Consider the following 16981-nt stretch of genomic DNA (forward strand, 5'->3'; position numbering starts at 1 on the left):
GGCGCTGTGCTAATCACAGTCAGGCTGTGATTAGCGCAGCGCCGTGCACACTTCCTGGCGGGCTTTGCAGGTGTACTATGCGATCACGCCAGAGCTCATCCTTACTGTCCAGGCTGACACCTGGAGCTAGAGTTGATGCAGGAGCAGCATGTGAACACTGTAGTGTTCTGGAATAAATGTTCTAATAGATTAACCACTTAACCCCCGGACCATATTGCTGGTCAAAGACCAGAGCACTTTTTGCGATTCGGGACTGCGACGCTTTAACTGACAATTGCGCGGTCGTGCGACGTGGCTCCCAAACAAAATTGGCGTCCTTTTTTTCCCACAAATAGAGCTTTCTTTTGGTGGTATTTGATCACCTCTGCGGTTTTTATTTTTTGCGCTATAAACAAAAATAGAGCGACAATTTTGAAAAAAATGAATATTTTTTACTTTTTGCTGTAATAAATATCCCCCAAAAATATATAAAAAAACATTTTTTTTCCTTAGTTTAGGCAGATACGTATTCTTCTACATATTTTTCGTAAAAAAAAAATCGCAATAAGCGTTTGATTGGTTTGCGCAAAAGTTATAGCGTTTACAAAATAGGGGGTATTTTTATGGCATTTTTTTACTAGTAATGGCGGCGATCAGCGATTTTCGGTACTGCGACATTATGGCGGACACTTCGGACACTTTTGACACATTTTTGGGACCATTGGCATTTTTATAGCGATCAGTGCTATAAAAATGCATTGGATTACTATAAAAATGCCATTGGCAGTGAAGGGGTTAACACTAGGGGGCGGGGAAGGGGTTAAGTATGTCCCTGGGTGTGTTATCTTACTGTGGGGGGGGGGGTGGCCTCACTAGGGGAAACACTGATCCTCGGTTCATACATTGTATGAACAGAAGATCAGCATTTCCCCCCCTGACAGGACCGGGAGCTGTGTGTTTACACACACAGCTCCCGGTCCCCGCTCTGTAACGAGCAATCGCGGGTGCCCGGCGGCGATCGAGCCCGCCGGGCACACGCACGGGAGTCGGGGGTGAGCGGGGGGCGTGCACGCGCCCCTAGTGGCGGCTCGAAGAGCGGACGTATAGCTACGGGCTCTCGCCCAGGAGAGCCGACCTGCTGCCGTATAATGACGGTGGCTGGTCGGCTAGTGGTTAAGATCCAATGTAGTGCTAGACCCAGGGGAAATCTTTCATCACACTTCTTTCTAAAATTCTCATCAAGGGTGCAGCCCTCCTTGTTTATATCGCAAAAAAGAAAAACCCCAATGTTGATCAAATACCGCCAAAAGAAAGCACTATTTTGTGTACAAAAAAATAAAAATTATATAAATTTAGTTTGGGTACAGCGTTGCATGACCACGCAATTACCAGTTAATGTAGAGCAATGCTGAATAGCAAAAAATGGCCTAGTCATGAAGGGGGTAAAGCCTTCTGGGGCTCAAGTGGTTAATTGTATCCTATCACCTTTGGGGTTTAGGGTGAAGAACTGAAAGACATCAAAGTTGAGGGTAAAGAGGAAGAAGAAGAGACCTTGGTGAGTGGAGCTCAGCAGTCTATGGAGGAGGACGTTCCCCTCTCGTATTCCCGGGATTCCAAACAAGAATATCACAGCTATACACACCATGATCAGGTAGGTGGGACTGAGCAATATAACTCAAATAATATTAAACTATGAGGTGACATTCTATGTAATCTCTTGTTATTTGCAGTAATGGGCCAGATTCTTGTAGACTGGCGTATCTTTGCGGCGGCGTAACGTATCTGATTTACGTTACGCCACCGCAACTTACACGGGCAAGTGCTGTATTCTCAAAGCACTTGCTCCGTAAGTTGCGGCGGCGTAGTGTAAATCGGCCGGCGTAAGCCCACCTAATTCAAATGTGGAGGGGGGGGCGTGTTTTATGTTAATCTACTGTGACCCGACGTGATTGACGTTTTTCACGAACGGCACATGCGCCGTCCGTGGAAATCTCCCAGTGTGCATTGCTCCTAATACGCCGCAAGGACGTATTGGTTTTGACGTGGACGTAAATGACATCCAGCCCCATTCACGGATGAGTTACGCAAACGATGTAACTTTTTAAAATTTTGACGCGGGAACGACGGCCATACTTAACATTGGCTGCGCCTCATATAGCAGGGGCAACTATACGCCGGGAAAAGCCTAATGTAAACTTCGTAACTTTACTGCGTCGGTCGCGCGTACGTTCGGGAATTCGCGTATCTTGCTAGTTTGCATACTCGACGCGGATTTCGACGGAAGCGCCACCTATCAGGCCAAAAAAAAATTGCACTTAAGATCCGACGGCGTAAGAGACTTACGCCTGTCGGATCTAATGGATATCTATGCGTAACTGATTCTAAGAATTAGTCGCATAGATACGACGGCTCAACGCAGAGATACGACGGCGTATCTGGAGATACGCCGGCGTATCTGGAGATACGCCGTCGTATCTCGGTTGAGAATCTGGGCCAATGTTTCCAGATGTTACATTTTATCATCTTTGGGGTTTAGGGTGAAGAATCGAAAGACATCAAAGCTGAGATTAAAGAGGAAGAAGAAGAGATGTTGGTGAGTGGAGATCAGAAGTCTATGGAGGAGGGGGAGATGATTATGGAATGTAAACAGGAGGAATCTTCTCTACATATGGACACAAGTAAGTAATAAACTTCATATTTTCATCATACTTTTTTTTTTTTTTTTTACATGTGTTGAAGGTACATTTTAGGCCTGAAGATTAAAGGGTCACTAAAGGAATTTTTTTTTTTTAGCGAAATAGCTTCCTTTACCTTACTGCAGTACTTGTTTCATGTTCTCATTGCTCGTTTTTGCTTTGAAGTAGCTGTAATTCTGCTGTGATCTCCACACTTCCTGCTTGTCTGGCTCCTTATGGTGAGCTTCTCATGGTGGTCCAAGCTGTGTGTCTAAAACTCCTCAGAACCAATCAGATTCATTTTAAAAACAAAACACTGCCCTGGATTTGTTTGTTTTTGTTCTGTGTGTCTCTTTACTTCACAAAAACATTAAACCAGGTTAAAAGTGAAAGTGAAACTACAGGCACATTATAGGATAGAATTTAATCTATTTTTAATCATTTTTAAAAAGGAATCAGTTAACTTTTATGTCTCTATACCCTGTACACAGTCATTTCAGCAAAACATTTTTTTTCCTTTAGTGACCCTTTAATTAAAACCCCCAAACATATATTTTAATAAAGTAACGGTAGTTGAATTTTTTTATCTCACGTGATATTAGCGTAACTGTTTCTTAAATATTTTCAGGGAAAATACACTAAAATAATTTTAGTGCACACAAATCCAATGTAATACCCATGTTTTGGGTGCATCAGGTAAATAGATACCCAAAGGGTCAAGACTTAAAATTAATTTTTTTTTTTTATTCAGTGGGAATGCATTTCCGGCTCCTCTGGCACTCACTTAGGCCTCGTACACACGACAGAGTTTCTCGGCAGAATTCGGCGAGAAACTCGGTCAGAGCCTGATTCTGCGGAGAAACTCTGTTGTCTGTACACTTTCGGGCCGTTGGAGCCGCCGAGGAACTCGTCGAGAAAATAGAGAACATGTTCTCTATTTTCTCGTTGTTCTATGGGAGCTCATCGGCGGCTTCAGGGCTGAACTCGACGAGGAACTCGACGTGTTTGGCACGTCGAGTTCCTCGGCCGTGTGTACGAGGCCTTACAGTTGCACCCAATTCCATGGCAGAGTTCTGTGAAACTGTTGGCTGTTAGAACAACATCCATGATTTCTTATTTACTGACACCTTCAACATTTATTTAAAAATTGCTTTCCAACAGATGGATGCCGTGTCAGGAATTCCTCAGAGAGATATCCTATATCATCTGCAGATTGGAACTCAAAAGATGACGGAATAAGACCGACTTCACCAGAAGTAAATCCCAATGCACAGAATATCCCCAGACCTTACCATTCATCTACATCAATGGATGTCTCTAATCCTGAGGGATCTTCTGATCAATCACAAACTATTACTTCAGACGTCCAGCTTAGTTCTCACAGTGCAGAAACATCTACAGATCCATCTAATCCCGGGAAGTCCTCTTTGACCCAGGAAATGGTTCACGCCAGTGAGAATCCAGTCTCATGTTTGGGGTGTGGGGCTTCTTTCAAAACAAAATCTGAACTTGTTGTACATCTCAGGTCTCACACCAGCGTGACCTTTTCATGTTCAGAGTGCGGGAAATCTTTCACTGAGAAAAGAGAACTTCTTATACACCAGAAAACTCACAAAACTGAGAATCCTTATCAATGTTCAGAATGTGGGAAATGTTTCCATGAGGAAAAAAGACTTCTGTCACACCAGAGAACGCACACGGGTGATCGTCCTTATTCATGCTCAGAGTGCGAGAAATGTTTCACTGAGAAAAGCTCACTTCTATCCCACCAGAGAACTCACACGGGCGAGCGTCCATTTTCGTGCTCAGAGTGTGGGAAATGTTTCACTCAGCAAGGGAGCCTTTTTAGACACCAAAGAAGGCACAAAAGTGAGTTGCCTTTCTCTTGTTCAGAGTGCGGGAAATTTTTCCTTGAGAAAGCACAGCTGGATGGACATCAGAGAAGTCACACAGGCGATCGCCCTTTTTCTTGTCAAGAATGCGGGAAGGGTTTCACTCAGAAAGCCAATCTTCTTGCACACCAGAGAATTCACACGGGGGAGCGCCCTTTCGCGTGTTCAGAGTGCGGGAAATGTTTCACTGAGAAAGGAGCACTTCTTGTACACCAACGGAGACACACGGGCGAACTTCCTTTTTCGTGTTCAGAGTGCGGGAAATCTTTTCTGCAGAAAGGAAACCTTCTTAATCATCAGAAGACTCACAATCAGGAGGGCCCTTTTCTATGTTCTGAGTGTGGGAAAAATTTCACATATAAAGGAAATCTAATTAGACATCAGAGTACACACACCTGAGGACATGTTGACACATATATGGCTGCGATTAGCAGTTTGATCTGTTTAGTTTACTAGACTTCAGTGATGAATGAACACAGAAGCAATCTGTACCAATCACACTCTGTGTTCTTTTAGGAAAGGAAGGGGCTGGTAAATAGGACATATACAGTATGACCTGTAAATGGTTAGTGTCCCGCTCAGGTTCAGTAGAAGGGGGTATGCAAACCAGTGCGTCCACGACTGCTGCTCAGAGTGCCAGCAAGGGTTGAAGCCTGCCCTGGCACCTGCAATAGCTCAAGGGAAGATGGGTGACCCCTGAATGCCGCACATCCATAGTGTCCGGAGCTTAGTCATGGGGATCTTGGTGTCATAGAGAGCCCCGTGACTAAGCTCTGGAGGGCAGAGCGAAAAAGCATTGGGGCTTGGAGTGGAGGTTGCCACTCCACTCATTTCTGTAGGAGGCTATGGATGTGCGGCATTCAGAGGCCACTCTTCTTCCCTCTAAATAGGACTTCTATACCAGCCTCCGCCCTCCATCCATAAATGATCCCCCTGTGTGCCCTTAGCTTCCGGCAGGAGGGAGAGGGAAGTGGGTAGTGCTACAAAGGAAAGGGTACACGGCAGGTGAAGGGAGGCCCAGAGAGGGGCCCCAACAGCAGGGGGTGGGGGTAATCAGAGTGGTGGAATGGGGGTGGGGGCGCAGATACTTAGAACCATACCCCCTGCAGCACAGCTGAAGGGAAGGAGAGGAGGAGAAGCCGGAAGCACTGCAGGGGGAGCTACAAGAAGATCGGTGTCAGCAATAAGGCAGTACAGCCAGCCCTCCTACTTGGCAGGTGCCTGGAACTCCCTTTAGAAGTAATGGGGCCTGGGACCGGTATAGAAGGGCTGGCTGTGCTACCTTATCAGCAGCTCTGATCCTGCAATTTATTGGTTGTGTTTCAAAAGGTAGTTGGGGGTATAGTTTGATAGTCATAGGCCTCAAGGGATTCAATTACAGTAAAATTATTCCTAAACGTAACAGAAATGGTTTGGCCCCACGCTCGTACAGGCACCTCCATAACACTAAACTGTGGAAATACATGGACAATCTGACAATATTTAGGCAACACACTGGCAACTTTGATAGAAAGCTGGCTTTTCATTGGTCCAGCCAATGCATTATTAAATCTTTTATAACATTTGTACTTCAATTATATAAGATTTCAGTGAAGGTTTGTCTTGTATATTAATCACTTCTGATTTTCTAAAATAAACCAGAAAGTTCTAGACTTTACAATGTTCTGTTTTGAGTAACTTTTTTCTAAAAATGACCATAATGTGTTCAGTTCATTGAAAGTCATCATTAGTATTTTACAATGTGTGTTAATGGGATGGAAAGTCCAGAAGGTGCAGTTCCACATGTCAGCTGATATTCTAAGGATACACGGAGTTGCTACGAATGCCACATAGAATATTATCATTGGTGTCCAGGGTAAGAATGTTCCTTACATTGGTGTCAGTGGGAAGTATGGGCCAGATTCAGGTAGAATCGCGGTGGCGTAACGTATCGTAGATATGTTACACCGCCGCAAGTTTTCTGATTCACCAAGCACTTGCGTGAAAACTTACGCTGGCAGCCTCCGGCGTAAGCCCGCGTAATTCAAAAGGGCGTGTGCCATTTAAATTAGGCGCGCTCCCGCGCCGGACCTACTGCGCATGCTCCGTTTTGAAATTCCCGCCGTGCTTTGCGCGAAGTGACGTAATTTTTTCGAAGGGCGACGACGTGCGTAGCATACTTTCGTATTCCCGGACGTTATACGCAAAACAAATTTTTTTTTCAATTTCGATGCGGGAACGACGGCCATACTTTAAACAGCACATACGTGTGCTGTCTAAAGTTAGGGCAGGTCAAACGACACCTAAAATTGCGACGGGAAACTAGACTAGCGACGACGTACCGAACACGAAAATCCGTTGTGGATCGCCGTAACTGCTAATTTGCATACCCGACGCTGGAATACGACGCGAACTCTCCCCAGCGGCAGCCGCGGTATTGCATCCTAAGATCCGACAGTGTAAAACTATTACACCTGTCGGATCTGAGGGCTATCTATGCGTAACTGATTCTATGAATCAGTCGCATAGATACTCTGAGAGATACGACGGAGTATCTGAGATACTCCGTCGTATCTCCGCTGTGAATCTGGCCCTATATCCCTTACATTGGGTCTCTGACTTTCTTTCGCAGCTGCAGTAAGTTTTTCTCTTTGTTCTTGGCAACTGCAGAAACAGCACAAGGTGTTCAGTTCATCACTTGTTCTCCTGCTTGGTCCGCTGCTGTACTACAGGTGAAACTCAAAAAATTTGAATATCGTGCAAAAGTTCATTTATTTCACTAATGCAACTTAAAAGGGGAAACTAATATATGAGAGAGACTCATTAAATGCGAAGCAAGATAGTTCCATCTGTGATTTGTCATAATTGTGTAGCACTACCCCCGAAGGAGCTGCTGGTTTGCTATCTACTATTAACCAGCTGATCAGCCCGCCCTGACTTGTTGCTGCTTATTTAAATGTGGACTGTTATTCTACTTCTTCAACTTTTTCCCCTCTGTTTAGATGATCCTCCTTATGCTATCTCAGCTGTTATTTATTACTAATCTATCCTGTATGTGATATCTGCTATGCTTATTTTTGAATGTCAGTATATGTATTTGGTCTGTCTAGCGCTTAGGCGCAGTTCATGAACTGTATTTGGCGCTTTACAAATAATAAAATCAAATTAAATCAAGGAGCATTGTGAGGAGAGGAGAAGTCCGACACCATCTCCTTTTAGTCCAGTGGGTCTGGTGGAGTGAGTCCCGAGGAGGCCACTGTGGGACAGGGCAGCTGGAGAGGTAGTGCCGAATTCCTGGAGCCAGGTTTCAGTTATAGCATCAAGGGAGAAGGTGGCAGAAGAGAGAAGAAATTAAATTGAGTATAACCTATGATGCAGTTTTTAAATCACCACTAGGTGGTGATTTAACTATTGTCAGTGGATCGCACAGACAGGACGTGATGTAAGGCATAGACAGGAAGTGATGTAGACGTATAAACAGGAAGTTCCGGGTGAAAGGGGCGTTGTGAGGAAGTAGAGAGAAGACATTGCTGGAACTGGCAGCAGAGGAGGTAATAAGATATTATTTTATATTTACATTCAGTCATGTCTGTCCTCTTCCTTCATATTCACTAAAGTGGGTTACAGACTAAAAGAAATTCGGACAAACAATCATCCGATTTTTCTTTGTTGTTTCATAGCAAGTCAGATTTAAGGAAGGAAATAGTGTATGAAAATTATCGTACAACAAAGGCTTTTATTTGTTGTTTATTGTTTTTGATTATGCAGGTCTGTCGGCTGTCGAAAATTGTGTACACACTATCAGAAAATCATACAATCGTTCCTCGGATGAAAATGTTCGCCCAAATTTTCTTATAGCGTGTATGAGCTTTAAGAAGTTAGAGGCAATTTCTTTAAAGAGGATCTATCATTGTAATTTATTACAGTTCTGTTCCCAATTGGAGCCATGTTTCTAAATGCTTTCTAACCATAGTTATGAGGTTTGACCTGCCCCCTCCCCATCTGCTGTGGCCGATCTGACAACAGCCTTGAAGGAGATGGCTGATTCATAGGTGTATCTTGTCTTGGCTGTGAACACTTTCTTGAAACAAGCAACGGCAAACGGAATGCAGAGCCTGACACGCCCCCCTCCTGCTGCATTCCTCTTGCAGGTGCTTGGTTAAGGAAAGTTCTCACAGCTGAACATGGTGTCCCCATTGCAAGACTTCCCTCTATTCCTGCTCCAGTGACAATGCAACTTTTACTATTTTCTCTCACTATAAGTCCTGGCTACAATAGTCACCAGGACAAATGGGGATGATAAATCTCCCCAGCCAGGACATCAAACGCAAACAAGGGTTATAATCCATTTCTTCTGCATCCAAAACAAAAATACTTGGATCTGATCACAGACCAAAATTAATAGATTGAAAGGATTCTAGGTAGCTTGTTGTGACTGTTACATTCTATCTTTACACAAAATTATAGATAAACAAAATAACATATGATCCAGCATCTGACCCAGCATCTGTTTTCAGAGGATATCACCCATCACAGCGCCACCACCTCACTGCCTGGCCCCAGAGGTAACCAGTGCTAAGAAGATTCTAGAAGTCACCAACAAGATCATTGATCTGCTGACAGGAGAGGTGAGCGGTGCCGGGAATTCTGGGACATTATCCAGTAACAGACAAGGGATGTGTCTGGATAGTGACTGTATCATTGTGTGTGTCGGGTTCCTATAAGGTGTCAGGATGTCACTGTCTATTTCTCCATAGAAGAGTATTTAGAAGGACACTAGGATCTCTACAAGGACTTCATGATGGAGAATCAGCCGCCCCTCACATCACCGGGTAAGAGGAGACTTTATTGTAAAGGAGAGAGCAGTACGGAGGCTCCACCTAGATCCCTCATCATCTGATAAACACATAGAAACAATGTATTCAGTCAGTGTGTGTGTTTCCTACAGATGTATCCAGTAATGGGAACCCACCAGAGAGATGTCCCCGTCCTCTGTATTCCCGGGATTCCACACAGGAAGATCACACCATCTCATGTAACGTTAAAGAAGCGATAAAAAAGATGGATGATGAGGTTGATGTGATGGAGGAGTTTACAAAAGAATACAGAGATCCCTCCAAGGATGTCAAAAGGGAGCCATTCGGTGACACACACCCACCAGAGAGATGTCCTCATCCTCTGTATTCCTGGGATTCCAAAAAGAATAACCACACCATTTGTGACCATGATCAGGTAAATGAAAAGGATCATAAGGATCTACTTGCTCCTTGTTCCTCCTCTTCCCCATGTGCTTCATGTAGAGAGCAGATACTTGTTCATTATTCTACCTGCTGCCCCCTGAATATGTCTCCAGGCCAGGAACAGGGCTGTTCTGCAGTAAGGGATGGGGGAGTATTTTGCAGGTCGACCTAATGTCTTTATTTTCACCTAAGTGGAGGGTTCTTTAAAGGGTCACTAAAGGAATTTTTTTTTTTAGCTAAATAGCTTCCTTTACCTTGCTGCAGTCCTGGTTTCATGTGCTCATTGTTCGTTTTTGCTTTGATGTTGCTGTAAATCCTCTCTGTTCTGGACACTTCCTGGTTGCCTTTTTCCTGATAACCACAGTACTGGGAGATTTCTCACGGTGGTCACTAATCAAGGAGCTGTGTGTAAAACGAAACTGGATTGGTGCTGAGGAGTTTTAGACAAAGTATCACTGCTCTCTATTGGCTGACTGCCCTCTAGTGGCTCTCTGTACATCAGAGAACCAGCAAACAACAGCAAAAACGAAACTAAACTGCAGGCACATTAAATGATTGTTTTTTTATCTATTTTTAATCATTTTTAAAAGGAATCAGTTAACTATTATGTCTCTATGCCCTGTAAACAGTCATTTCAGCTAAAAAAAAATTTTCCTTTAGTGACCCTTTAAAATATATTGATTGAAAATAGTCTTCTACTGTCAGCAAGAAGCATATAGTTATTTTGATGGCTATGAAAGAAGGATTGGGTGTATGTACAGGTGTGTGTGTGTGTGTGTAAAATATATATATATATATATATATATATATATATATATATATATATATATGTGTGTGACCGGGCTGTGTAGTGTCATGGTGTAATAAGGGTTTGATGGCACCCAAGGTTCTCACCAATGCAGGTTGAGGTGTTCCAGGATGTGTGTCTAAAGCCTCTTACACATGATCGGACTTCCAACCAACTTTTCCGTGGATTTTGGTCCGAAGGGCATTGGCCGTGAACTTGGTATGCGTACACACGGCACAAAAGTTTTACCCAACATTCACCAAATCATGTGGTTTTTCAGCTCTTTACCGACACCCTTTGGGCAACTTCTGCTATTGTTGTCTGATGTTTAGCATTGGTTTGGAGCATGCGTGTTTGTACATTTGAATTTAGTTGGACCAATTTGTGTTCACATGATCGGATAAACTGACATAATCGATTTACTGCCCAAAAGTTGGTGAGCATGAACAGCCATATTTTTTTGTCGTTAATTTAGCCAATTGTCTGATGGAGCATAGACACGGTCGGATTATCCGACAGAACACGTCAGTCAGACAATTATGGCCATAAAGTTGGATCATGTGTACGAGGCTTTACTAGGAGAAAACTGAGCTTTCAGTTTTCTCCAGGACTGGCAAATCCTGTTGGGTCATGGAGGCTTTGTAGAGTATTGGGTTAGATGAAGCCTCCAACCTGGGTCCATGTTTTGATGGTGACCAACACTTGCTGATTCTGCAGTTGTGCACAGGCCTTATGATATGGAAGCTGACTGAGGGTCAGGGCTCCACCCTCCCAAGGAGACCATTGTGTTGCCAGGGAACAGAAGGCACACGAAGATATTAGGTATGTGTGTCTGTCTGCACTGGCCAGGCTGACACCTGAAGCTAGAGTTGATGCAGGAGTAGCATGTGCACACCGTAGTGTTCTGGAATGAATTTTCTAATCGGCTAAGATCCAATGTACGACACCAGCTAAAAAAAAATGCTCTAGACCCAGGGGAAATCTTCCATCACACTTCTTTCTAGAATGTCCATCAAGGGTGCAGCCCTCCTTGTTATATCGCAAAAATTAAAAACCCCAGTAGTAATCAAATACTGCCAAAGGAAAGCTCTATTTGTGTGCAAGAAAAAAAAAAAAGAAAAATTATATAAATTTAGTTTGGGTACAGCATTGCATGACCATGCAATTGCCAGTTCAAGGAGCACAATGCTGAATACCAAAAAATGGCCTAGTCATGAAGGGGGTAAAACCTTCCAGGGCTCAAGTGGTTAATTGGGGTTATCATCTTTTGGGGTTTAGGTTGAAGAACTGAAAGACATCAAAGTTGAGGGTAAAGAGGAAGAAAAAGAGACATTGGTGAGTGGAGATCAGCAGTCTATGGAGGAGGACGGTCCCCTCTCGTATTCCCGGGATTCCATACAAGAATATCACAGCTATACACACCATGATCAGGTAGGTGAAACTGAGCAATAGAACTCAAATGATATTAAACTATGAGGTGACATGCTTTTATGTAATCTCTGTTATTTGCAGTAATGTTTCCAGATGTTACATTTTATCATCTTTGGGGTTTAGGGTGAAGAACCGAAAGACATCAAAGTTGAGATTAAAGAGGAAGAAGAGGAAAGGTTTGTGAGGGGAGATCAGCAGTCTATGGAGGAGGGGGGGATGATTATGGAAAGTAAACAGGAGGAATCTTCTCTACATATGGAAACAAGTAAGTAATAAACTTCATATTTTCATTGTACTTTTTTTTATTTTTGTTCATATGTTAATTTTAGGCCTGAAGATTAGTTAAAACCCCCAAACATATATTTTAATATAGTAATGGTCCCACTGGTCAATCCAAGTGGATGCCAACATGGGGCCCTCGAAGAAGTAGGTTTGACTGCATTCCACGCAAAGATTTGTGGGGTACAGCATAGCGTATTTGAGGTGTAGAGCGCGGAGGTGCCGCTTAACATTTTGGAACCTGGACCGTTACCGTTGTATCTCATTGGAGAAGTCCGGGAAGACGGCCACATGTGTGTTGGTATGGGGGATATTTCCCTTCTCTCTGGTCAGGCAGAGGATCTTGTTGCGGTCGCTGAAGTTGAGAAACTTCGCTATCAGGGTACGTGGTGAAGCTCCTTGGGGAGGAGGGCGGGCAGGGATTCGATGGGCTCTCTCCACTGCGAACATTACTGAGAATGCGTCCCTGCCAAAGGTTGATGTCGGGAGGTTTTCAAGGAAGCTCGCCGAATCATTGCCCTCCGTACTCTCAGGAAGGCCGATGAAGTGGAGGTTACATCTCCGGAGACGATTTTCCATGTCGTCCTGTTTCGCGCTAATCTGTTGTCGCTGGCGGCGTATCTCGTCAGTGGTATGTTGCAGGGGGTGCAAGATATCTTCCGCTCTGCTAATGTAGGTCTCCGTCTCGCGTTCCCGAAGAGTAGAGAGGTACTGCCGGATAAGGGACATATCAATTTTGACCTCCTCAATTTTGGTGGTGAGCGTGCTCTGGCACAGGGTGAAAGCATCCAGTACTTTGTTAGTAGCCACCACAGAGTGTTCCGTGTCTGGGGAAGCATCGTCGCAATCTTTGGCCTGTTGGTCTTCTTCAAACCGGCGGTATTTGGCTAGCTTGTCGGAGGCCTCGGAATTATTTTTAGTAGGGGCGGTAAGGAGGATCCCCAAGTGTACCAAGATGGCCGCTGCTTACTAGGCCGGATCCTCTATGTCCCACTTCCCACCCCCCGCAGGCAGCGACTAGGTAGCTGTACGGTCCGGAGGCTGTATCGGGGAGCTTGGGGTGGTCAGGGAGGCCTGTGATACTTGCCCAGGCCATCGCTGGGTGGAGCAAGATGGCCCCCACTACGGGAGTTAGATCGGGGCCACGGTCTGTCCCAGAGCAGGGGTAGGGAGGCGCTGCGGTAGCCGCTTCAGGCAGGAACTGCGGGGGAAGCAGGGCAGGTCCCCGGGAGTAGATGATGGCAGGAATCGAGCAGGAATCAGGCAGGATAGTAAAGAGAGGAGTATGGGCAAGCGGAGCTCACTCTACATGTGACCTATCCCATTTCTCTCCAGGCAATGGTAGTTGAACATTTTTATATCACGTGATATTGGCTTAACTGTTTTTCAAATATTTTCAGGGAAAATACACTAAAATAATTTTAGTGCACACAACTCCAATTATAATACCCATTTTTTAAATATTTTGTATAAAGGACAGTGTGCCTTGTCATCTGCCGACTCAGCGGGGATTAACGGAGCGATCCCCGCTGAGCAAGCGGGTGTAAAGGGGTCTTAAGTTGCATTCGTAAAATCAATGAACTTTTGCATTATATTCTAATTTTTCGAGTTTCATCTGTATGGTTTAGGGACAGGTCAACTGTTAATGGCTCCTTGAGGGTCCTATAAAAAGGTGGAGATACTGTACCATCTCTATTCCTCAATATAATGTCATGTTCCCAACAAATGAGGAGGAGATACTGTACACCATATGAAAGGTCCATCTCCATTCCTCAATATAACGTCATGTTCCCAACAAATGAGGAGGAGATACTGTGTACACCATATGAAAGGTCCATGTCCATTGACCCTTTATCTGTTTTGTATTGATATTTTTGTGTTGAGCCCCCTTCAGACGAGCAATTCGATCAGGTTCGCCTCTCAGTTTTTTCAGGCCTGTTTGGATGGTCCATGCATGCCTTTGGACAGGCGGGTGTAAACAGACTTTGGATTGGAAGGTAGTCCGGTTACCCCGGCCGCCCATAGAGCAGACAGGGCTAAAACTGAACGGACACAGATGTGTCATCCGCCCGATCTCCTCCGATCAGAAGGAGATCTGTCAGCGGATTCCCTGCTGATCGGAACGGAATCCACCTCATCTGAAAGGGGCCTTACAGTTGTACCCAATCATGCCATAGTTCTGTGAAATTATTGGCTGTTAGTACGACATCCATGATTTCTTATTTACTGACACCTTCATCATTTATTTTAAATCTGCTTTCCAACAGATGGACGCCATGTCAGGAATTCCTCGGAGAGATATCCTATATCATCTGCAGATTGGAACTCAAAAGATGACGGAATAAGACCGACTTCACCAGAAGTAAATCCCAATGCACAAAATATCCCCAGACCTTACCATTCATCTACATCAATGGATGTCTCTAATCCTGAGGGATCTTCTTATCAATCACAAACTATTCCTTCAGACGTCCAGCTTAGTTCTCACCGTGCAGAAACATCTACAGATCCATCTAATCCCGGGGAGTCCTCTTTGACCCAGAAAATGGTTCACGCAAGTGAGAATCCAGTCTCATGTTTCGGGTGTGGGGCATCTTTAAAAACAAGTTCTGAACTTTTTGTACATCTCAGGTCTCACACCAGCGTGTCCTTTTCATGTTCAGAGTGCGGGAAATCTTTCACTGAGAAAAGAGAACTTCTTACACACCAGAAAACTCACAATAGTTCATGTTCAGAGTGCGGGAAATATTTCTCTGACAAAAGCAAACTTCGATCACATCTAAGAACTCACACTGGCGAGCGTCCATTTTCGTGCACAGAGTGTGGGAAATGTTTCACTCAGCAAGGGAGCCTTATTAGACACCAAAGAAGGCACAAAAGCGATTTGCGTTTCTCTTGTTCAGAGTGCGGGAAATTTTTCCTTGAGAACTCGCACCTGGTTACACATCAGAGAAGTCACACGGGCGAGCGTCCATTTTCGTGCTCAGAATGTGGGAAATCTTTCATTCAGCAAGGGGACCTTATTAGACACCAAAGAAGGCACAAAAACGATTTGCGTTTCTCTTGTTCAGAGTGCGGAAAATTTTTCCTTCAGAAAACACACCTGGTTAGACATCAGAGAATTCACAAGGGCGAGCGCCGTTTCTTGTCAAGACTGCAGGAAGGGTTTCACTCAGAAAGCCAACCTTCTTACACACCAGAGAATTCACACGGGGGAGCGTCCTCTCGGGTGTTCAGAGTGCGGGAAGAGTTTCACTGACAATAACTGAAAAACTTATTCCACACCAACGGAGACACACGGGCGAATATATTTTTTCGTGTTCAGAGTGCAGGAAGGGTTTTACACACAAAGATTATCTTATTATTTTCTATATCCCGGTTTTATAACTGAGCCTTTTACCACTGTGCCTACTTTATATTTTGCACTGATGTCAGTTTATTTTTCTATGTTTGAGTGTATTGCCTAACGTTTATGACCAGGTTGTCTGGTGGTATTGTTGTTGTTTTTTGTATGTTTTATTTCTGTTTGTTGGTTTGTCTTAAACCTAATAAAAATATCTTAAAAAAAAAAAAGATTATCTTATGAGACATATAAGTAAAGACACTTGCTGATACTGTTAATAAACATATGGTGGCAATAAACTGGTGGTTTTGTTCAATTCACAGAATGATAAAAAATTATTTGTATAGATATTCCTGCAAAAGTGTCTTTGGTGTGCTGAGTCACCTGCTGATTACTTACACTATATGACTAAAAGTATTGGGACACCTGCCTTTACACAAACATTAACTTTAATGGCATCCCAGTCTTAGTCCGTAGGGTTCAATATTGAGTTAGGCCACCCTTTGCAGTCGTAACAGCTTCAACTCTTCTGGGAAGGCTGTCACAAGGTTTAGGAGTGTGTCTATGGGATAGTTTGACCATTCTTCCAGAAGCGCAGGTGTCTCTTTCACTTCTGGCTCAGGGCCCCTAGTAATTTAACAGGAGGCACCACAGCATGGCGTGGCATGAGTACCTGGAAGTTCTTGTGGTCACAGGTGTGGATGAGTCATCTATACATTCCTGGCGGCAGACTGGACCACGGTTGCCAAGCAGAAGAGATGATAGTCTGTGGGGAATGCGGTAGAGACTGGCAGGTCACCGTAGACAGACAGCAGGCACAGGCAGACTACTGGGTAGCCGGGTACAGGTTGGCAGGCACATGTACTGAGCAGAGAGTTCATTAGCAGAGTCAAGCAAGCTGAATTGGTAACTGGTGGACAGATCAGGTGTAAGCGGAAGACATAAGAGCAGTCAGAGTCCAGGCCAGGGTCAGTAACCGTGAGACATATCAGCATTAGAAAGTAGGCAGAGACATAATCCAGACAGAAATTAGCAGCGTTACTGATACAGAGGCTAGGATAGGCACATTTTTGGAGTAAAAGCTAAATAAAAGAGAAAAATCTGTACAAATTAGACTTAAATATAATATCACTAACAAATATGATCTCAGAAGCACTCACCAATTGTTGCTAGACCTGATGTCCTGTCAAGAGAGGGTGACCCGGCCAGTAGCTGTACAGCCGTTAGTCTTCCCTTTGAGGTCTGAGCAGACTGTGTGATCTCTTGAGGTAATCTCTCCTCTAAAGTCTGGGCAGGCTGTGTGTTTTCCTGAGGTAATCTCTCCTCTGAGGTCTGAGCAGGTTGTGTGAATTCCTGAGGTAATGTCTCCTCTGAGG

At 44.2% G+C, this 16981-nt stretch overlaps 2 protein-coding genes across 2 annotated transcripts; both read left to right on the plus strand.

Annotated features, from left to right (window-relative positions):
• Positions 1-1517: 1517 nt before the first annotated feature.
• On the plus strand, positions 1518-5189 carry LOC120909479 (zinc finger protein 501-like). The gene is made up of 3 exons (XM_040321256.1): positions 1518-1630; positions 2516-2657; positions 3816-5189. Exons 1-3 carry the CDS (start codon positions 1556-1558, stop codon positions 4943-4945), a joined length of 1347 nt encoding a protein of 448 aa, XP_040177190.1. The 5' UTR covers positions 1518-1555; the 3' UTR covers positions 4946-5189.
• Positions 5190-11872: 6683 nt separating this feature from the next.
• On the plus strand, positions 11873-15730 carry LOC120909483 (zinc finger protein 501-like). The gene is made up of 3 exons (XM_040321260.1): positions 11873-11983; positions 12107-12248; positions 14530-15730. Exons 1-3 carry the CDS (start codon positions 11909-11911, stop codon positions 15519-15521), a joined length of 1209 nt encoding a protein of 402 aa, XP_040177194.1. The 5' UTR covers positions 11873-11908; the 3' UTR covers positions 15522-15730.
• The last annotated feature ends 1251 nt before the right edge of the window (positions 15731-16981 follow it).

Source organism: Rana temporaria, chromosome 8 (genome assembly GCF_905171775.1).
Source record: "Rana temporaria chromosome 8, aRanTem1.1, whole genome shotgun sequence".
Taxonomy (NCBI): Eukaryota; Metazoa; Chordata; class Amphibia; order Anura; family Ranidae; genus Rana; species Rana temporaria.